The following is a 23648-nucleotide window of genomic DNA, read 5'->3' on the forward strand; positions in this document are numbered from 1 at the left end:
CTTCTGAAGCAGCGGTCGGGGGTCCTTTCTCGTTTCTGATCTTCGTATATTTGCTTTTTCTCTTAATCTCATCAAGGTTTTATTTTACTTTCAGTTTTTATATTTATACTCTTCACGATTCTATTTTTAATCTTATTAATTCCACCTTTTAACTATATTAATTTACAATCATGTTTTCTTTGGTTTGGGTTCATTCATTTTGTAATTTCTTAAGAAGAGGGCTAAGTTCCTTTATTTTTTGTATTTCCTCTTCAATCATAGAGGCTTTGAATTTCCTCTGAGTATGACTTTTGCTGGGGCCCATGGGACTTTTTATGACATGCTCTCTTAACTCCTTTACAGTTTGTCATTTCCCTTTTGAGTTCCTCTTTAATCCAGATTTATCTAGGGGACGTGGTTCTTAATTTCTACGTCAGTATTTTTCTTCTCACCTTTTTTTAATTCCTAGTTTTATTGATTGTGATTGTGATTGTAAACTTTGTTATCTCTGTGACCCAATGTATGATCAATTTTTATAAATGATCCAGGTCCCTAATAGTCCATTCTGTATTGAGGTCCTGCATATTTCTAGAGTAATTCAAATTATATTACCATTTTCTCTGTTATCTTACTTACTGATTTTTGCCTTCCTATGTTGTCCATTTCTGAAATACACATCTTTGAAATTCCACACTAAAATGGTCAACAGGTCTCTCTTGACGAGGCTCTGTCCGATGTCTGCAGCTTTTGATTCTTGCTCCGAAGCTCTCTGAAGCTGGTCTCCAAGTGAAAGGGAAAGGTCCCCACACCAGTTTTTCAGTTGTATCTCCCACCTCTACCCCCATCTGCCCAAAAGCCTCAGCAATTCTCTGATTCAGGAATGGGCAGATACATTAGAGATGACAGTCTTTTTCAGGTTGCCGTTCCCTGTCATCCTGTCTCAGTTGCCAATGGATCAGTTGAGATAGGTAACCCCCTACCCCTCCATTCCTCTGGGCAGGCTGTTGCTATGACTGGCGCCCAGGGACTCTAACCACCCCACATCCCCCAAAGCTCCCCCTTTTGTCTGCTTGAATCAGATGAGATACTGGACTAGATTCCAGAATCATGAGGTCCAGAGCCCCTCGCAATGTGGGCTGGATTCTGGCGATGACCCCCACGATGATTTGTGATGGAAACAAGGATATCCCATTCAGTAACATTGAATCCCACAGTGGGAAAGTTCTTTTTTCAGTTCTTCTTATTATGACAAAGTCTTGAGTTTCCTGTTACTATGTTTTTGACACCTCTTTAACATCTTATTAATCTCCCTTTTAACAACAAAAAAAGAGCAGGTGTCATGCTGAGAGTCTGTGGTAGGCAACAGTATTTGCCTTTAGCTGGGGTGGGGAAGCTCACAGGAGAGGAGATCAGGAGAGGAGAGCAGGAGGGAAGAGAGCAGGTCAGTGAGGGACCCATCTAGTCTGGAATGCCAAGTGCACGTCCACATGGAGACGACGAGTACGTAGTGCAAGGGCTGAGCCGGGGGCTCTCCCGTGTTTACAGATGGGATTTCTTCCTCATTGCCAGCCAATGCATGGGTCCCTTCCCCACTGATTGGCTAAGTGCCTTTGCATTGGCTCACTCAAGAGGTTCGCTTCCCATCACTTCTGGGCCACTTCTCGGCAGCCGAAGCCACATGATTGTCATTAGTGTTCCATGTGTCTGACCAAGCAGCACTTAAGTGCAAACATGGCCTGTGGCCAAACTTCCAGCTGTGCAGAGCCTTCTGGGCAGCCGTGCAACCTGTCGGATCCTGGCGGGGTCTGGTATGTATCCTCCAGTGAGGCTGCGTAAAAAGATGGAAGCCAGCTGGACCTGTTTCACAAGTTGGAACGTGGTTCACAGTAAATGTTCCAGATTTGTTGGACCTGTCAAATTCCTGGCTATTGCCCATATTTATTAGGCTAACAGCAACAGCAAAAACTGCCATTAGTTCAGCACCCTTCCTTCCTACCAATGTGCTGGAAATGCTTGTTCTACCAGGAACACGTGGCCCACGCCCCTAACCAGCTGTTGGAAGGGGCTGCATGCCGACAGGGCCAGCAGGCAGTGGATCGAGGGCTGCGGATCACTAGAAAGGACTAGTCCTGCCCACAGGAGGCAGACAGACTCGGGTCTCAGCCAAGAAGGCAGAGCAGCATCCGAGTTTTTCAGAAGATCAGGATCTTTTTATGAGAATTCTCCTGATTTATAAATATTTGCTCCCATAAAAAAACTAAACTAAACAAAAAACTCAAAACCACTGCAGGCCAAACAAAACATATCTTTCTCTGGCCCAAATCCAGGCTGCAGATATGAGACCTCTTCTCTGGGACAGTGGGCAAACCAGTCACTCTGATTCTCATACCTCCCCCCATTACTGTAAAATGGGGCCACTACTAGGGCTAGTGGGATGGAGGTTACGGAGGGCATCCTGCTTCAGTCCCCAGTTCTGCTGCTTATCAGTTCTAAGACACTGGCCAAGCAGTTGGTTGACTTCCTAAGCCTCAGTGTCCTTATCTGTAAAATGGGAATAACTGCTACTTACCCTGAGATGAGTTGTGAGGGTTAAATGGGATAACACACATAAATGCCTAGCACAAAGTTAATCATTGTGCAAATGCTTAGAAAACCTAAAAGGGAGTGTTGGGTATTTGCCACCGTTATGGGAAGTGGCACACCAGCCAGATGAGAAAGCCCCTCGCTATGTCTCTGCAACAGTGGAAGCAGCAGGGCTGGACTGCGAATAGCCACACTCAGCGTTCTCACCTTTATTTTGTTCACACACCTGCGGATAGTGATGACAGTCCTGAAGTCCTGGGACCTGCCGTCCAGGAAGACCCAGCACCGTGTCCCCACGGCTTCCCTGCAGGCTGGGGTCAGAGGCCCACACTTTGGCCTGGACATATTCACAGCCTCTGGGGATCCCCCCCACCCTATCACAGGATTGAGGGGTACTGAGGAGACAGAGGGCAGTTCTGTCATCTCCTGTCAGAGAAATAAGGGATTGGGGCCTACTGTGGTCACTTTTTAGGCTGAAGTTTGTCCGGGTTGCCCCATGCTGCCGTGGACGTCACCGTCAGGGCCACCCCTATACAAAGAGCTGTGTTATTTGTGGAAAGCGCAGCCAGGCGCATGTCTGTCTTCAGACAGTCTGTATGTGCGCCTCAGAGGATGGTCAGAGGCCTGGACCAACAGAACTCACAGGCAGAGGATTTGCTGACGCATTCTTGCACGACCAGCTGAAGAGCCCCAGGGGCATTTTGTGATCCCTGTGAGTCAGCTGGTCCCTGCCAGAGCTGGGGAGTGCTGGGGCTGCACAGGAGGGGTGGCCTGGTTTCGGAGGACCTGGACCGCACCTCCCAGGAAGGCCTATCGGGAACTGGAGCTGTACCCCGAAACCAGACCGAGTCCACTGGCTGCCTCACACCCTGGGATGCCCCCTCCTCGTTGGGAAGTGCGATCCACACCAAAGAGGCAAAGACCAGGCCTTGCACTTAGTAGGTGTTGGGAAGTGTTTATTGAATTGAATATCATTCTTGGGAGCCCAATGTGTGTCCACATTGGATGCTGGAAAATTGTGTGTATTCTCTACCCCCTCCCACCATCCTTCCTGCTCCCTAACCAACCCTGCGCTCCCACCGTCCTCATTAGCATTATGTTGGAACATAAGGCGCAGTGGATGCAGAAGTGACTTAGTACAGTTGCCTCAGCAGCTGGCTGGCTATGGCGATGGGAACAAAAACATTCAGTGCTGGGGACACGTGGCAGTGTCAGGGTCTCCCAGGACAGACGTCATGGATCACTCATTGTTCGCTCCTTCGGCAACCATGTGTCTGGCTTTATGTACAGGAATCTGAGCTGGATTCTGCCTTCAAGCGGTTTTCAGTCCAGTGAGAGAGCTGAGCTGCTTCCCAGGGAACGGGGATATCAGGTAGAGAGTGGGGAGTGGAACAGACCCAGTGCCGGGCATGGTCAGCAGAAGGGGCAGGGCAGCGAGCTCAGTGAATGGGGATTAAGCTGTGACAGTGGAACGTTGCTCAAAGAGGGTAAGAGTTTCCAGTTAAGGGGCCAGTGTGGCAATAGAAACCTCCTGATTGTTGCGCCCCTTCTTAATGTGGAAATGCTTTTCCCTTTCTGTCCAGTTGGTCAGAAGTCGTGTCCCTCTCCAGCCTGGCCTCCCTCCTCTGAACATGCTTGAGGTTATCAGGAGTCCCTGGAGGTTGTCCATAGAGTGGTTAGGAGGTTGGGCTCCTGGGCACACCTGCGTTTACCTGCTGCATGACCTTGGGAAAGCTCATTAACTTCTCTGTTAGCCAGGTTCCCCCTCTGTAACACTTACACAGCTCGATGCTGGGCGGGGAGTTCAAGGTTGTTGGGAGGATTAGGTATGTGAATGCTGTCAGGGCCTCAGCATAGATTCTGGCTGCCATGGTTCTTTCCCAGGACCCAGCCCCACTACGCCAGGTGTGGCCGAGCGGTATGGATTAGAGAGGGCTTGGACAATAGGCCGTGTGCATTTTTCTTTGGTCTTTATCCTGAAACCCTAATGAGGAGAGCCTGGCCAAGTGGCATATTCTCAGAACGGAAGCTTGAGAGGCCCGTCTACCTTGGACAACGCTTGTCTTCAGTGTGAGCCAATTTCAGGCTTGACTCACATTCAGAATCCCTCAGCGGCCAGCCGCTGGACCGGAAGCAGGTCTCATCCTCAGCAGGGTTCGGAGACCATCATGAGGGACCAGGTACTACTTACCCTCCTGTTCGCCTCACAGACGAGCAACAGAGCCATCCACTGAGCCCTGGTCCCGGGCCATGCCAACCCGTCATGGCAAGAATAGGCCGAAAGGGCACGGCTGGATCTGCTCCACCGACCGCCCGAATGGATGCCTTTGGCCTCTAAAACAAAACACACTGCCCTCCCCCCATACAACATCCCTAGAGAGGGGAATCAATGTGGAAGCCCACAAAGTGATTTTTGTGGACTCATTTTTTGGGCCGTGACCATAGCATAGCGGTTTTTAATGAGGAGCTTCCATCCACTTGAGAAAGGCTGGGGTGGGAAGCCCGGGAGGCCACGGCCGGACTATTTAAATCCACCGCACAGACACTGGTGTCCTTTCCGGGCCACATCCACACGGGGAGGAAAAGCTGGCTGGGCTGGGTTTGCTGTGTGTCCGTCCTTGTGCCGGCGTTTCTTTGGGTCTGGCAAGACGAGCCCTCACCTGGAATTCTCCCTCCCACCCTCTCTTTCAAAGACCTAACAAAGGGGTGACACTGGGGGAACCAGAAGAATGTGGTTAGTCAGAGAGGTTCAGGGGCCTAACTGAGTGCTGACATGGCCTTCTGTCTGGCGAAAGTCAGTGTGGCAACTGACCACTGCTGTTTAGTTTGGGGGAGATGCGTGTTACCCTGGAGAGGAATGTGGATTCAGACTTGCTTTTGGCAGGCTTTGCCACAAGGGTTCCCCCCAGAGAGCGTGAGAAATGTGATTTCCCCCAAGGAGGCCTGTGTCTGTGATCTGTACCTTTTGCCTTGAACTCTCCTCAGCAGGGAGCTAAGAAGGGTGTTTTTTGTCCCTTTGTTTCAGAACAAATGATCACCCAGAATGGCCCACCATCTGGGGCGATGCTTGGGAGTCTCTGGGACCACTCTCAAGGCTGCCCCTGCGTGCGTGCGTGCCAAGAGGTCTAACCCAGAGGGGTGTGGAGGTCTTTTCATGCCCCTTTGTCTCTGGGGGTTGGCAGTGGTGTTTTGGTGTCCTTCCCAGTCACGTGGTAAAAAGAAGAGAAACAAGTCCTCATTTTAAAAGAACAGGAAGTGGAAAACCAAGAGCCTGTGAAAAGCTGCCTGGGTCTGTAATCTAGAAGAGAAGCCAGGGGAGTGAGGTGCCTGAGGTTTTTGGCAGGATTGTGGGGCAGTGGACAATGCTTTCTGAGCCACTGCTCCCTGAAACGCCTTTAAGACAGTGACGCCCAGCCTGACGTGGCCACTATAAAGTGAGGCTGGAGCAAATGCTTTCCTGCAGCGGTGTGACCCTCAGAGCCCTCAGAAGTTATGCGGTAACCAGACACCCCCTTTCAGATCAGCACGGTCACATGGCTCGTCCAGTGCAATGCTGCCATCTTCCAAACAAACTCTCAAGGTCTGTGCAGCATCTCTGAGGTCCTCAAAAGTCCTGGTTGCTAAGAACAGAAACCTGCCTCAGAGTGACGGAAGCACAAAAGGAATCATGTTGGCTCATGGCACTGAGTAGCCTAGAGGTGCACTGCTTCAGGCATGGCTGGCTCCGGGTGTGTGCTACGCCGCCGAGTGGCTGGGTGTGAGTCAGCGGCTCACCCCTGGCACTCAGGCTTGGGAATAGAGAGTCGCCAAAGTGGGAGGAAAGATGGCTTTCCCAAGGAAGGGAGAAGAGAAGCAGGGCAAGCACGAACAGCAGCTGCCCACTGCAACCCTCCTGCCGTTTACAAAGCTCATCCTCACTCACAGGCATATTCTGCAGTGAGTCACCACGGCACCCCACAGCGAGTGGGAAGGGAGCTGGGAGGAACCCAGACAGGGGCCCTCCCACAGACTGGCAGAGTCCCGCCTGGCCTGCTCGGATGACAGCCTTTTGCACGTGTCCACCTGGTGTCAGAAAGGGAGGTGTTCGAGGTGGCTCGGGTTGGTGAGTGTCTTGCCTGTGAGCTCTCAGCCAGAGGCAGCAGGTTCTGGTGGCCTTTTCTCTCTTTGCTGTGGTTCATGGGAATGCAGGGGCTGATGAGCAGGGAACATAAATAATGAACATACTGTAAGCAGGAAGGCAGAAAGGTTTGTTGTTGTTTTTTCCGCCAAGGACCAAACAAGATGAGCACAGCTCTGCAGCCTCGCTTTTGCATTCTCCACAAAATACAATTAAAAAGCTGTGCAAACTGCCCCCCAACGAATAATACTGTTCATATATTAAACATAATGTTCTAATAGGAATACTTCATTTCATTATGTCAGCAGAAGAAGAATGGGCAATCCAGCAGCTGCCCTAATCAGGCAATGGGAAACCAGAAACGTTAGATTTAGGCAGTAAAATCGGCATTGAACCAATTTGCCTCACTCACAGGCTTTTACTGTGTTTAAGGAAAGCTAACGTCTTTACATAAGGCATTGTAAAAAGGATGAGGAAGCCATAAAGCTCTCTGTCCTCTCCTTGTGACATAACCAATGAATTTCACAATTGGATTTCAAAGAACAGCTTTGGATTTTCCCAGAAGTGAGTGTACAATGGGCAATAGAAGGTGGCCGTTCTGTGTTGCCTCTGAGAAAACCTAAGAACGCACATGTTAGGTTAAAGGGGGTGAACCCATGCCGGAGAGTGAGGACATGATTGTAGTTAACGTCACCAAGAAAAGGGCTGCAGATTCTGGGCCCTGAGGGAAGACTACTCAGTAGCCAACGTGAACACGCGATTGGCAGCCAGGGGGACCAGGTGACAGTGCTGGGTCCGGGAGAGTTGTACTTGCGTCCTGGCCCACAACTTCAAGGTAACCTACAGTCACAAAAAGGAGTCATGGAGAGCCGAAGAGGTCCTGAGCAATCACCTGTGTGATTCAGCCATTCGACCAACATTCACTGATCATTCACTGTGAGCCAGGCACTGTGGTCTGGGAACGACGGGCCAGAGCCCTGCCCTCATGGAGCTCACCGGTACAGGGAAGCAGACTGTATACAAGGAGATACCCATACTAGGTCATTGTAAACATGACAAGGCAGGGTAAAGACTGGGAACGATGGAAGCCAGGGGGCTCCTTTAGCCAGAGTGGTCCGAGGAGCCTGACTTCAGTGAGGTATGCCGGTCTCTGTTTCAGAACTCCTAGGTCTTTTGTCTGCCAGGAGCCCCTTTGATTATTTGCTCCATGTTTTGTGAACTGTTATATCCCCAAAACACTGCATTCGGCAAAGACATAGATATGACCGTGGAGCTTGGTTAACCTGAGTGAACCAGAGTGAGCACAGGTGTTGGACATCACCCAGGCCCAAAGCCTACACCTGAGGTGCCCGAGGGGCTGGGGCGACACACACAGGAAATGACTGACTACAGAGTCCCAGTGACTTGTCCAAATTCACACCAACTGGTGGAAGAGCTAAGACCAGAACCCAGGTCTCCTGAGTGACAAAACCGGGGTATAAGCTGCCTCCGTAAATGGCAGTATTTCCTAAAAAGAATTGCATGGGAAGGGTGAGTGGCTGGAATCTGAGGGTAGATTAGGAGACGGAGGGTTGTCCCCATCGGAGGCTGGCAGAGCTGCCTCGAAAGACTTCTTATGACACCGAAGTGGAGCCCCAGGCGTTGGCCCCTGATGCTGACCTCAGGAGGGCTGGCCAGAGGCCCCGCTCTCTCGGTCCTTCTTTTGCCCACTTCATCTGGGGTGGTAAAGCTTGATAGCGGCCAAATTGCGTAAAAACCTGGGTCTCCTGCCTGACCCAAGTCCAGGGCTTGACGTCTGTGGTCCAAGGCCAGAGTCCCAGGATTCAGTGCAGCCACACCACCAAGAGCAAAGAAAGACACGGAGCTCCAGAAGGCCGCGCTCGGGGCAGCACACCCATGGAATGGCTGGCATGTGACCACCACCCTCAGCGCCCAGAACTGAGAATCTTGGGAAAGGGCAGGGGCCACGTTGTTTTCCAGATAATGGCAGCAGCAAAGGTTCTGGACTGGAATCACAACAAGTCCTGGCCCTGCCCCTGGCTCCGTCTGGTGACAATTGGCAGCTGACATCTTTGCTTCTGGCCTGAGTTACCCTTTATGAAAAATGGCATCTTTATAACAGATTTCTGCAAGTCACTGTCAACAGGACACATCCTTGCTTTGCACTAGTCGTTCCCCTGAGGGATGACTCGCCTCATACTATTATTTTAAAATACCCTTCTGTTCCATATCATTCTAATATTAGAATGTCAGGTTTTAAATATAGTACTAATTACTAAGGGATCTCATTTATTTTTTAGATAATTTTCCTCATCACATACAACTTCACCCCACAGTTAAACAGCTGCGTTTTTAATTGGGTCTTTCTACTCTTCTTTTCAAATAGCAGAGAGATCCCGCTTATGCTGACATGCTTCACTCGAACCCGCCGTGTAAGGCCAGGGGCCGTCCCGCCTCTGGCTTGTTCTGTTTGGGTTTTGTAACTTTCTGCCTTCGTTAGGAGAAATGGGCTCATGGTCATGGAGCCCACCAGCACCTCCCATCCACAGGCAGCCCTAACGTCCACTGGTAGGGGTTTGGTTGAATGACGCAGGGCCCATTCAGATGACGGCACACCAAGCAGCCAGTGACAACTGCTGGGTGACACAGAGCCACTCAGTGTGATTACATTTCAGGGAAAAGAATATACCTGTGGATTCCCAGGTAGAAGGACTGAAATACACACCAACAGTCGTCCAGAGAATGGTGCTTCCCTCCAGGTGGAAGATGATGGTTGACTTCCTTTGCTTCTTTTTCGCTTGGCTGTGTGGGTTGGAATCCATAAGTGTCCCAGAACAGGCGTCTCACTCCAAGCTGGGGAAGTCAGGGTAAGAGAAGGGGAAGCTGCCATTTACATGGGATTCACACTTACAGCAGAACCCCTGGTGGGAGTCAGGATGCTTTGGAGAGGTACACAGATCAACTTTATTTTAATAGGTGATTGTTGGTTTTAATGTGTGTTAAGAAAAAATATACGTAGTACATCAGCCCTACATGTTCGGGTCCCTGCTGCCCTCACTGACCTCATGCCCCCACTCTCTCTGCTACTCTTCCAACATATGGCTCACCATTCCTCTAACACGCAGGGTGCCCCAGCACCTTTGCATTTGCTGCCCTCTTGGCCTGAAACGCTCTTCCTCAAGGTCCACTGCTTCTCATCATTCAGGCCTGAGCTTCACATGTCACCTCCTTTCCTGACTCCTAACTCTCCACCCCCACCCCACCCCCCATACTACCCTTTTGTGGTTATCACTCTATAGTATTTGTTTGTTTACTTCTTTGTTTTCTGTCTTCCCCTACTGACTTAGAAGTCCTTTGAAGTCAGGGCCTGAGTCTGCCCTGGTCACCACTGTCTCCTGGGTGCTGTACGAAGTGCACCTGGCACAGAGCAGTCAGTTCCGTGGCTTAGAGGAGGCAGAAGCCATGGGTGGGAGATTGAAGGAGGCAATAATTTCAAGGCCAGCTCCAGCTCTGCCAGTCAAGGAAACACCCTTATGCCTAGAGAAGAGCAAAGCTTCTCACCCCCATCAGGGCCCTCCAGGTCTCAGTGCCTCTGCTCACTTAGAACTCTGGGAAAACAGAAATCAAGGTCCCAACCTAATTTCTTTGGAAAATACACACATCTTACCTCTACCAAGCCAGTGGTCCCTGAGCCAGTCGTCCAAAACATGGACACCCTCTGGCCCCCCAGCACCCCATGCATTTAGGTCAAGGCACTGCTGCCCTGGGTAGGAGGGGGACCCATGGCCTGGGAGACAAGGCAAATGGTGTATCCCTGCTTTGGCACTGATTAGTCTGTGACTTTTAAATAATACTGGCAACTGGCACTTATTGGGCCCAACTGTGTACCGGGCCCTTCCCACATGTTGTTTAACACACTGATGGTCGTGTGAGGGACAGTTATTCTCCCCGTTTTACAGAGGAGAGACCCAGGCCCAGAAAGGCTGAACGTGCCCTTTGGGCACACGGTTAGTGACGAGAAGAGGCAGGGTGTGTCCAGCTCCCAACAGTGCTCAATCTGTATTTGTGGAATGAATGAATGAATGAATAAATGAATGGTGTCCTCTAGGGCAGGTCCTGGAAACACCCACTCCTTGACCCTGCCCACACCTTGTGTCCTCTGGACCATGGTTGATGGTTGTGCTTACTCTTCACTGTTGGTGGCATCTGCTGAGTCGGGGGCCGCAGTCTCTCCTGCATGTCAATCCCCACTGGGCACAGGACTTCGTCTGGTAGAAGGAGATACAAGAACAGAGTTGGTGGGAGCACTAACAAGAGAGGGCTTTCAGTAGGACCCTCCCCCGAGGTCTCCTCAAGCTAGTCTGCTGACCCTGCCAGCAGCCTGTGCCTCGCCAGTGTTTGCGACACTTCCCCATTGGGTTAACTTACTGTCTACACCTTTTCCATGCGATCCAGGGGGAACCTCCCTCAGGAAGGAACATCAGAGCTACGCCAGCGCCAGGTCCACAGCGGCCCTCCTGACTGGGCTCTCTGGCTTCTGGTCCCAAATGCCAGCCCACGAAGTGCCTTCTGTTCATTCAGCACGTTTCCTGAGCACCCTGGGTGCCAGCTGGGGGCTCTGGAAGCCACACAGAGACCACTCAGGGTACCGCCTTTGCACATACTGTTCCCCTGTCTGGAGTCCTGTCTCCCTCCCTGTCTGTCCAGCCAGCTGCTCCTGTTTGACTTTCAGTGCTGCTTCCCGAGAGGCTGGCCCTGCCCCCACTCTGCACCTGTACTGTGGGTCCTCTTGTGTCTCCTTCGGGTTGTGCTTTTCTTCTTGGTAGCACTTACTCCAATTATCAATTAAATAACCATTTGTAAAATTAAATATTCAATATCTAGCTTCTGTATTAGAATGCAAGCTCCATGAGGGCAGAGACTGAGTCTGTAGGTTCACTCTTCTATCCCTAGCACTTGATACAGTGCCTGGTACCCAAAAAAATATATGAAAAGTGAATTAGGGAAGGAGGGGAGGGTAGGAGGGAGGGAGGGAAGAACCTTACAGAATACCCTCCAAGAAGACTCCAAATTATTGGGCACTAGAGCTTTTAAGACAGAAGGGTGAGGGGAATCTTTCTGTTTTGCAATTGATAGATGTTTTTCTCACGTGATACCACCACCCATCACCTCCCCTGCCTCAGGGGAGCGCCAAGGGAAGGAGAGGCCTTTGGCACAATGGAAAAGCCTCTGGGGATTTTGTCCCTGCTCTGCTACAAGCTAACCATGTGCCTATAGGCGAGTTTCTGGTAAGTCACAGTGACCCTCCTGGAAAGTGACTGTTTCTATGTGGGCTCTGTCCCATGCAAGGCGCATCGTGTTGGGAGCACGATCTTTGTTATTAGCCCCAGGATAGATCTGGCAGTTCAGGGGTGTCACTAGGAACTCCCTGTACCCCTTTGATCTGCTATCCTCAGAGTGGTGGTTTTGGCCAACCTCATGGTCACAAGGTGGCTGCCATGACTCCAGTATTTATTTCCTCACACAACCACATATAAAGGCAAGAAGCCAGGGAATTGCCAGTGGAGGGACAGCCAGAGGCAGGGGGCAGTGGGAAAGAGGGCCAGGGAAGCTATTCTCAAAGACCTCTCTCTTTGGGCCAGGAAGGAGAACCCTTTCTCAGAGGCATTTCTAGCCAACACCCCTTCAGTCTACTCACTTGAACTGGATCACGTGGTTACTCTTAGCTGCAAGGGAAGCAGGGCAAGGAGCTAACCATAGTGATAAGGGAGTGGCTTTGGGGTGGCAGCCAAGATGTCTGACACAGGTACCCTCCAATTGGACTTTGGCACGTGCCAATTATATTGTTAACTTTCATGTTCTCAGCACTAGGCTTTATCATCTAGAATGAGAGCTCCTGAAAGGTAGGGAAGCCACTGTGGAGGCACTCGTAGGCTCTGAGGTCTGCTGAGACCTTACACGAGGCTGAACCCAAATGACACAAGGCAAGAAATTCCTATTCATTAATGACTTTACCCCATTTTGCTCTAGTCTTCTCTCCCCGCTGTTAAACATAAAGTGTCTATCTCCAGTTGAAAAAGAGCTTGTTCTTTTGGTTAACAGATGCACTTTTTTTTTTCTAAATAAAACAAACATATAAAGAAGAAAGTAAAACAAAAATCACAGAATGCCACCACCCAGAAGTAATGGTTTGATGTTTTCTCTCTCCCTCCTTCTGCTTCTACATTCCCCCCTCCCACCAACGCCATCACACAGAAACATAGTTTTATAAACATGGCTGCCCACGAAACCTCTTGGACTGTAACCGATGTTTTCATTTTACAGTCCTGGCCAGGCCTGGTGCTCTGGTACTTCTGCGGAGACCCTAGTTGCTGGTATGCAGCTCATTAACCCACTGGCATCTCACTGTTTGCTGTTTGGTGACAGATGTGTTCTGTGACGCCACAGTGGTCCTTCCCCACCTCTGCAGGGAAGGGGTGTGGCTCAAGGGCCATGTTTCCACAGCTCATCAGGTCTCCCTGATGTTAGGACACCGTTGTCAGTGGTCACACAGCTAAAGCTCTGAGCACTGACCCTGACCCGGGCAGCCAGCTTGGGGACCTCCAAAATGTGATCAGAAACACATTTTATAACATCACTAAGCAGCACGCCTCCCCGCTCCCACACACACCTCAGGAAATGCAGCTTTTCAACCCACTACTACTTCTGTGATGTCTGTCCGTCAGGTAGATGAGCAGATTCTCTGCTCCAGTCCAGGGAATGCCCCACTTCGTGGCTGTGGCCTTGCCTGTGACCCATGCTCCCGCCCCAGCTCCCCAGCCTTCCTGCCCCGTGGACCTGGGTAACTTCCTCTCCTCAAGAGGGCCGACACAGGACACACAACCAACCCACTTCCCCCATCCCCTGCCCCACTCACCAAATATAACAATAACAGCTAAACTGGGTGAGTGCTGTTCCAGGCACTCTTCCTTCTGTGAGTTAATTCTTTTGATCCTGACCATGACCCAGTGAGCATAGTTAGTATTACGAGGCCCATCCCATGGAACAGTGGAGCAAGCTGAAGCACAAACCCTTCAGGGAAGTGCCCAGTCACCCAGCTCCAGACACTCCCCCTTAAATCTGGATCCTAAAGGGATTTGACAGAGGATGGAGAAAAGCCCAGGACACGGGAAAGGGTGCTGAAAACGGGAAGCAGAGGAGGGGCACTTAACCCAGCCCAGAGATGAAGTGGGAAAATAAATCATGGGTTCCGGTAACTGAGGGTCTGTGGGTTCTTGAACCTCCAGAAACTGAGGGCAAAACTCTGTGTGGGGGTGCATTTGTCACAATCAGAGGCGTCTGTGATTCAGAGGAGAATGGCTGCAGGACGAGATGATCCCCCAAGGTCCCTTCCAGCTCCCAAGCGTGCTTCTGTGACCATATAAGGCCACTGTGCCTGGGGAGTCTCACTGCAGCTGAGTGCAGTCCTGCACTGAGAGGGGAAGCAGAGAGCAAAGAGAGCCCCGATCTGGGCCTCCTGCGGGGTCCCCCAGGCATCAAAGAGAGGAGCTGAGGGTGGGGAGGCGGGGTCCCTCCTCTGTTGCCTGTTCCCAGAAAGCCCAGACCCGCCAGGTGGGCTTCGTGCCACCTGCCCTGTCTCCCCATTTCTACTTGAGATCTCCTCCCTCACTGCGTTCCCAGGTGTCCAGAGCCCAGCTGGTGGCTCCTGTCCCAAGCGAGCACTCAGGGCTGCAGAGTTTCTTCTGGTTTGGTGGCGGGGAGCACTGCTCAGAGCCCCTGAGTGTGGGGTGGGCACCCAGGCAGCATCAAGCTTGGTCTCCCTTTGCTTCCTGGCACTGCGGACATAAGAAACCTGGTGGATTCCCACCCCATAAAGAAGGGCGGGGCATGCATCTGTGTACCCCTGGCTCAGGTAGTTCTGTCCCACTTTCTCTGACTACTGTCCAGAGCCAGCCCTGTGCTGGGTCGTATGGAGACGGGGAGCTGAAATGTGGTATCTGACCTCTAAGAGCTGACTGGTGGTAAAGACAGAAAAAGTAATAAACAAGTCTACTAGGAGATGACCTCTGAATATTGTTGTCATCAAGGTGCAAAATGTGACTCTTGGTGATAAGTGACAGAAAGCAAAGTCAAATTAGCCTATGCAAAGATAAGAAGGAATTATTTGGCTCATATCCCTCAGAAGTATAGAGACAGAGTTGGCTTCGGGCACGGCTGGTTCCAGTGGCTCAAGTGACGTCTCCAGGAGTTGATTTTGCACTCTGTCTCTCAACCATGTAGATGAAGATTAGTTTGCCTGGGGTTACTGCAGTGTGAGATGCCACTGATTATAGCTACGGGGTCCCATGCAGCCCCACTCCTGCTCTCGCAATCCAGGACTCAGACCTGGGCTGTCACAAGAGACCAGACTCCCCTGGGCTGCCTCTCCAACCAGACACCTCCTTTCCTTGCCCCACACTCCTTGGGCTGATATTGTAGGAGGTGTTCTGATGCTCACTCTGGGCTCCCTGGGAACCTGGACACAGGGACCCAGAGCAGAAAAAGGCCTGGTGGTCACAAGCAGGGCCTCGAATGCCATTATGACATTTACCCAACTGTGTGACCTTTGGGTATGTGGCTTAACCTCTGTGAATCTGTTTCCTCATCTGAAAAAGGGAACATAATTTTTCTCTCCTAGAATTGTTTTGAATATTAAATGAGATGGTGCGTGTAAAGCACTCTGGCTGGTCAGAACTTGAGCATCTCCCAGCCTCGAGTAAGCTTTGGCAAGTTTCAACTTAATACGCCGCCTGATACTTGTTCCTTGCCAAGCTTGTGAAGTCTCACCCTATTCAGCCAAAGACTCAACGGGACCTGTTCAGACCCCTCTCTCTCTCTCTGTAGTTTTCTCTCTGTGCTACTCTGCCCCTCAAGCCTTCCTGAACTCTGATCTTTCTCTCATCAGCTCAGTAAGACCACTCTGCTCTCCTTGGGTTCTCCCTCGGCACTGGGGTCTGGTAAACTCCTCCAGGCAGAAAGCCAGGGCTGTCCAAGGACTCACCACGTTCGTTTCTCTTCTCTCTGGGATCACAGTCCTGCACTGCCCACTCTCCAATGTCTGAAAACGCTTGTTTCATGTGTTTTGTCCAGTTTTCTCATTGTTTACAATGGGAGCTAACAGGTTCCTTGGAGATCTCTCTGTGGCCGTGCACCAATGATCCAGACTGGGTTATACTCCCTCAACAGGCTTGTACAAAAATGGATTCAGGGCTAATAAAAGTCAATGAAAAGTCAAGAGGGTCATTATGATCTGTTTCGGTGAGAAACTCAGGATAAAGACCCACAACCCAGCACCAAGTCGAATTTTGCAACAGGAGTGATTAGTGCCCATCAACTGAGGGATGGATAAATGAGATGTGGTATAACCAATAAAAATAAATGAAGTCCTGCTCCGTGATATGACATGGGTGAATCTTGAAAACAGTACGCTCAGTGAAAGAAACTAGTCACAACAGACCACATCTTGTATGATTGCATTTACATGAAGTGTTCAGAATAGGCAAATTTAGGACAACGAAATGCAGATTAGCGGGTGCCTACTGCTGGGTTCCAGGATGGGGAGTGACTGCTGTGGGTACACAGTTTCTTTTGGGGGGACAAAGATGTTTTAAAATTAGATTGCAGGGACCAATCATTACCTAACATTTTGAATACACCAAACAACGTTGAATGGGCAGATTGGACGATATGTGACTTACATCTCCATAGAGCAGTTTTTAAAAAATTGTTAGCAATTTTCTCCTGTAATGAAGGAATGGAAAGAGGCTGTGACGAGGTGGGAGAGGAGTCTCAGCTCAGCTCTTATACTCAGGTGTGTACACATTACCCGTGGTGTTCGATCTCAGACTGGAAAATGGGACCACAGAGGACTTTACGCCACTTAGGAAGGGCTGACCAGTGTTGTATGTTATTCTTGATATTCATTTGCTTTCTTAGTTACTTCACCTGTAAGAGTTTTCGTACCACGTGTGGGTTTATCCCCTCATTCTAGCTTCCTCTCCTCTCTGGAACCTTGTTAGCAGTGAGCATTTATTGAGTAGCCACCATTTGCAGGGAGAAGGGACATTAGGGCGTGTCTAGCCTTAACTCTGATCTCAGAGGGACCTGAAAACAAGGAGACAGGGAGCACGTGGCCTCTGAGAACTGTTAGGTCACCTTCATGGCCTCCGTGTCACTGTTCAGAGCCACTAGAATGAGGGTGACACACGGTCAAATCCCAGCCATGGGTGGAAGATAAGGTAAACTTGTCCTGTTGACTGTTCTGTTGTCAAAGATGAAGATGGTTGCTTCTGAGTGGTCCTCTTACCTTCATTAAAAGCACTATGAGTTTTTTGTGAAAGAAAATGTGTTGTTCCTTTGCAGGCTTCTTGTAGGGGCCTTCAAGAGTGTACTCCTGAGTAGATAGTTAAGACCCTGAATTTAATTTAAAGTTATTAATAACTAACATTTATTGAGTGCTTCGGGTGTGTCTCTCCTGTTCTAAGTGCTTTCAAGTATTATCAACGTCTTGTTGACTGATGTTTCTTTCACATATATAGAGAGAATGTAAAACGGCTGCATTTCTTTTTTCCACTATTCTGGTTTTCAGATACATTTTCAATAATGGTGGTAGATTTGTCCTTCATATTTTATGGTATTAATGCAGCAGCTCAGTTATTCAACATCCAAATTGGACCTAGCCCCCAGCCAGCTAAAGCAGGAAGTTGGCCCAGGGGCTTCACATGCCCGGTGCTCATGGGGCCGAGTGACGACAGGGCACTCATCAGATGTGGTGTGTGTGGTTTTTCTCTAGGATTATCCATGAAGATGGCTTCTCTGGAGAAGATGTGAAACAGTACAAGCCCGTTGTCTACAGCAACACTATCCAATCCCTGGCAGCCATCGTCCGGGCCATGGACACTTTGGGCATCGAATACGGTGACAAGGAGAGAAAGGTAGGTGGCTGAGCCCAGAGGCACAGCAAGGAGAGGGCCTCTCTCCATTACCCCACTGCATCCTTTTTAGAATGCCGGGCTGCCGGACAGGGACAGGAAGAGACTGTGCTGTGTGTGAGAGAGAAAGCTAGCCACCGTCCTAAGCCGGTACACCAGTCCACCTGGCAGGTGCTAACAGGCTCTTGGCTGCTGGGCAGACCTCCCAGCAAAGCCGCCAACAAAGACAACAGCCACAGAATTCCAGGGCATATTGTGCAGATAAGAAAGGGTTGGTGACTGTTCTAAATTGGGACTCCCACAACACTGTCCAAGCACTTGCCCTTGTGCAATTAACTTGAACAGGAAAAAGGTTTTTTAAGCATAACAGCCCTACCGGACCACCACCCGCTCCTTAGGTGGAGATGGGGGGAGCCATGTGAATTGACTCTTTCCTCTACACTGAGGAATGTGTTTTCTGCCTCTCGGGGTGAGTCTGAGGACCGAAGGGGCTCCCCTTGCTGTAGGAAGTGGACATCTTATAACACGGACTTTCTCACTTGAGTTTCTGGGCATCTGATAAGCAGTGGATGGAATAAGTATATAAAAGCCTCTTATTTGCAAACATTTGCATTAACTGTAAGATTGAACTTTATACAGCTACACTGGTAAAGCTAAATTGAAGGGAGGGAGGGAAAACAGCCTCAGAAAATTCTATCCAGAAGTGGCTCTTGGTCCCCTGGTGGGATTCTGAATTCCAGCAGTCCTTGCCTGTGACCTGGAGCAGGGGAGAAGGGGAGCAGGTGGAGGCCTCTGAATGCTTGGGCCCCACATTGGAGCCTCTGGATGGAAAGCATTGATCTCTAACTACTGTGTGATTCAGTTGTGTGTTATACACTTATCCTGTCTTTGCTAAGAATCACCTCCCTCACAGAGGAAATCTATCCTCACCTTCTCCCGGTCTGATAAATCATCTGGGACACACAGCTTTAAATGTAAAATTCAATATTTTGTGCACAGATTTCCAATTCCAAAGGGACAAAGTCATCCCACCTTAGGCATTGGCTCCTCCAGGGACGGGAATTGGGTGACAGAGTTGTCCAACGCCAGTCCGGGGTGGGGAAGCCGGGCGAGGGCTGAGACCGGAGCTGGTCTGCAGAGGACGTACTCCTCCCCTGGGGGACAGGCTTTGGTTGGGGTCATAGAGCCAGGCCTGTGGAAAGAGGCAGTGCTGGTTATTTCAGCCTTATTTCCATTAAGCATCCACTGAGGGCTTACAGTGAACCAGGCATTGCCTGGCTGCTGGGGCTAAGGAGTACACACAGGGGGGTGGTGCCCGGAGAAGGCAGTCAGCAAGGACCTACTTACACCATCAGAGTAGCCAAGATGGTTACAGCTTCATTCGTTTTACTATCACGGCCACAGTGGCATGCAAACAGCTGTCATTTACTGCGCACCTACGAGCTTCCAGGCAGTGCTAAGCACTTTACATGTACGAACTCATTTTAATTAACTCAGGCATTAAAGCCTAGAGCAGGAAATGCCTGTTCTGATCTTCAAAAACGGGACAGGCCACAGGCCTTTGGTCTCTCTGTCTCCCTTTTAGCCAAAGAAAGAGTATGATGCCTGAATCTCAGTTAACCGTATGACAGACACAGTGCAAAGACTCACGTATCCACAGCACACCCCCAACACACACACACACACACACACACACGCACACACACACACACACACAGCTTGCGAGAGTTTCCAAGAGTGTTTGTGTTCACCACCGTGCTGTTTGGATGTTGGGAGGACCACCCATGCCAAGCAGACCCAGCTTGGTGTCTTGGTCTCTAAAGAAAAGATTTCCTTCCCTCTCTTGGCGTCCCCACCTCTGCCATCCTCCCACACCCATCATGGGCTATCTGGAGGAAGACAGCCCCACCCACACCCGGCGCCTGCTTGAGCCAGCCAACTTTGCACTCTCCATGCAGAGAAGCATCTAGAAGCTTCTTTGCTGTACCCCGTTAGAACAGATGTCCCTGACTTGTCCTGGCAGCTGCTCCCCAGCTGCCCTGGCCCCCTCAGTGGAGAGAGGACGGACTAGTTTCTCCCTTGAACTCTGTGCTGCGGATTCACCTGAGGCCACATGACGTCCATGAGCCCAAGCCTGAAAGAGCCTCCGTGTGGGGCTCACAATAGGGACCCCTTACATCAGCCTGGGGTGTCCACACTCCGTGCCCAGCCACCAGACCACAGACCCCTCCCCAAAGACACCAGCATGCTGTGCCCCCAGGCTTTGGCTCAGGCCATTCCCCCTGCCTTTAATGCCCTTCTCTTCTCTTCCTCCTGGAACTCCTCCCATTCAGTCAGGACCAGCTCTGCCCCCATTTCTTCCGAGAAACCTTCCCTCTTCCTTCCCCCTGACAGCTTAGTGCTTTCTCACCACTGAGCATATGTCTCCTGCATTAGTGTGAAGACTGGTCGTTTGTGTCACTCTTTCTTTAGAACAGTGACTCTTGTACATTAGGGTGGTCAGCTCACATTAGGGTGAGCCGCTGACAGCCACGAGCCTTCTCTCCAGAACAGCACGTACATGCCCACATCTAGGAAATCCTGCATACGTTTCCAGGGCACTCTGGAACTCATACCGCCCACCAGTGACACCTAGAATAAGAGCTCATTTATAATTCAGAGTCCTCTGCTCAAGGCCTGTGTCATTCACCTCACCCCCGACAACCAGCACAGCACCCAACACATAATAGGTCTCCAATATTCCCAATTTTCAGAGACAGAAAGAAAAGTACCCGTGATTTCATTACTGCATGAATAGATGTTGACTGAGTACCTACTATGTGTAGGCTGTGTGCTGAGCCCTGTGTAAAGACTCAGGGTGTGTGAGATGGGCCTTTAAGGAGTCGGTCATCTTCGTGGGAAGATAGGCGTACGGACTGAATTAGCTCAGCCATTCCACAAGGTGGCCGGAGGAAGGCCATTCCACAAGGTGGCCACTTTCTCAGAGGAAGTGAAGTTGAAACTGACCTCAAAGCAGAGGAATGGCTTGGCAGGTGCAGCTGTGAGTGAGGGAAGGGACTTGAACAGGGAAGAACGTGAGTGAAGGCTGTGGGTTGGTGGTGACCAGAGGAGATTTGATTGATGGCCAGTGGCCAGAACGCAGGCTTAAGATATGGGCGAGGTGGGAGAAAGTTAGAAGATACAGTTAGGTCCAAACTGGGTGGGCCTTGGAAAGTATGCCAAAGAGTTTGGGGTTTGTCCCGTTGGCAGTAAGCAGCCATTGACAAATTTTGAGCTGGGGAGGGATAGGATGAAAGAAAGTGAGCTATAGGAAATTAGGGTGATGACACGTGCAGTGCAAGATGGAGTGGGCGGGAGGGATGGATGGAGGGTTGGCAGGCTGGGAAGCTACAGTATTTGACCCCCATGAGCTGTGAGGGTCTCAATGGGCTTTGGAAACAGAGAGCAGCTGCAAAGTGGCCTGGTGACAAAAGAAAGGAGACTGGTGACTAATTGGCTACTGGGGCAAAAGGATAAGGATCAGGAGACCGGGACACTCTAGTGTTACCAGCCTGGCTGACTGAGAACAAGGAGAAACCTCAGGCAGAGAGTCAGGAGATGGGGCTGGGCCGGGCCAAATATGGTGCGTCCGGTTTCAACCCAATGCTTTGTCTTGGGCGGGAGTGATCAGCCAGTAGATGGGCTCAGAACTGAAGTTTTCAGTTTTCATATTCCAGGATCTGTTTTAAACTATTCATACGAATTAAATTATTTAATCCTAACCATTCACTGTGTAGTAGGTGCTATTGTTATCCCCATTTTTTTTACAAGTGAACAAAATGAGGCACAGAGACACTAAGAGACTTGTCCGAGGTCATGCAGTACAAAATGCATGCACATGTCGTATAGACATGTAACCCTAACGAAACTATAATCCATGTGGTTCAGGTCCAGAGCAGAGCCCCATTTCAGCAGGCACCTGACAATCAGGCAAAACAAATCATTAAAAGAATCCCATATTTTTTTCCTAAGTCCCTCTAAAAATATGGAAAGAGAACCAAAGAACAACTCCCACTGCTTTTCTCACAGTCTTTCTGTCTTCCTCAAGTCTGTCCTCCCCCTAGATCCTGCTTCGTGAGCTGCTCCAGAGACCCTCTGTCTACCCGCTGGTCTGCAAGACCTTCCCTCTCTTGCCCTCTTCCTCCTCCTCTCTCTCCCACCTCCTCCTGCTGCCTTCCTCTCTCTCCTCTCTGCTTATAAGGGGGTCCCTCTCTCCCTCTGCCTCCCTTCCTCTCTTCATCTGTTCCTTCGTTTCTTTCTTCCCCCCCTCCACCTCTCTCCTGTTCCCCTCTCCTCGCTCCCTCCCTTTCTCTCTCCACCTCCCTCCTTCGGTAACTTCTTTTCTCCCTCCCTCCTCGCCCTCCAGCTCATTAGCATGTAAATTGTCTTAACCTTTTAAAGGGGAGTCTTGCCTGGTCCCCATTCCCCAGCCTGGGTCGCATCTGCCTCACAAAAGCAGAGAAAATTGTCTGGAACTGTCTAAACTCAGCCACTGGGAGAAAGCGGCCAGGAAAGGAGACAATTACAGGATTAGAAGGTTCACTTAGAAACTCTGTGAGCAATCCCATCCCATGTCAATGAATTTACACACACACACACATACACACACACACACACACACACACGGAGATATGTATTTCATATGATATATACGTATCTCCGTGTGTGTGCCATGTGTGCCTGTATATACTTGCAGGTATAAGATATACTGTGAGCTAATAAGACAGTAGCGAAGAACTAATGCCTTGAACTGTGAGGTTTTATTCAGTTGAAAATACTCATTTTTTTTCACCATTTGTGCATATGCATATTTCACTAAATTAATTATAAACTCCTTGAAGGACAAAATTTAGATCCTACTCATCTAGTGCAATGCCTTACCAAGAAGTATGGGATATTGCATTCAGTTCCCAGTTCTACCACCAGCTTTAAGACCCTGGGTAAATTATTTAACTTCCACAACCCTCAGTGTTTTTGTCTGTAAAATGGGCATAATCCTAATACCTTCCTCATTCATCGACTGTAAGTTTAGATGAGATAATGCATATAAAGTGCTTAAGATAGGGACTGACACGGAAAGTTCTCACGTTAGCTCTTGTTCTGTTAATTATTTGTTTCAAATTATTACTATTGATAAAATACTGATGACTTACCCTCACAGCCATCTAGTGAAGAAAGGGTAAGGTTTTACCTGCATTTCTCAAGGCACTTAACTGGCTGCCCAGAGCCACTGACCTAAGCAGGACAAAAGATGGGCAGTGGCTGGAATTGCTGCCCAGTGCTCTCATGTCCCACCCAGGGGCTGCGTTAGAGCTGTCCCCCCTCAAGGGAATGGCAGCTGCTTGGGGAGGCAGGATCACATGTCACTTTGTTTCCAGAATGTCATTGGATCTCCTCTGATAAAAGAAATCTTGACATTTAAGTCACAGTGGAGCTCAGCACACGATCTTTTTTTCTAATCCCGGCACTATTTTGGTGCCGTCTCCACGGCGCGGTGCTCTTCACCCTGTGCTTTGCACTAATTCTGAAACTGACAGAAACAAGGGTGCTCTCTGGCCTGAGTTCCCTGGAGGAACCTCAGTGGTGGTGATCAGCTCTGCTGGAGGCTGGGAGAGGTGACAAACCTGGGCCAGGAGGCGGCTCTGCTGCTGAGCACCCGGGCTGGCACCGGGCTCTGCAGCTGTCCCAGCCCAGGCCCAGCCCCGCTTGTCCCTTTGCCTGCCCAGATCAATAGAGCTGCAAACTCCTCCAATGAGGAACTTCCTGTTTGGCTGCTCCATTTTGCAGATGGGGCAAAACAGGCCCCATCTGGCCCAAATAGGAAAGAGACTTACTCGAGATGATGTGGTAGACCCAGGGTGAGAACTTTGGGTTTTCTGAATCACTACTCAGTTCTCTTTCCATCTCCGAAGTTGCCTCCGATCACCCGGTCACCATGGGGCCTCGTTTTCATTCATTCA

General features: G+C 50.1%; 1 protein-coding gene across 3 annotated transcripts in view; it reads left to right on the top strand.

The window, feature by feature from the left end:
- GNAO1 (G protein subunit alpha o1) overlaps window positions 1-23648 on the top strand; it is a 145413-nt gene that overhangs the window by 59022 nt on the left and 62743 nt on the right. For all 3 annotated transcript variants that reach the window (XM_081030807.1, XM_081030806.1, XM_081030805.1), the window contains one exon: window positions 17511-17652. In XM_081030807.1, the coding sequence (XP_080886933.1) occupies window positions 17511-17652 (142 nt within the window). The remainder of the gene's footprint in view (window positions 1-17510; window positions 17653-23648) is intronic.

The sequence above is a fragment of the Rhinolophus hipposideros genome, assembly GCF_964194185.1.
Source record: "Rhinolophus hipposideros genome assembly, chromosome: 21".
Classification (NCBI taxonomy): domain Eukaryota; kingdom Metazoa; phylum Chordata; class Mammalia; order Chiroptera; family Rhinolophidae; genus Rhinolophus; species Rhinolophus hipposideros.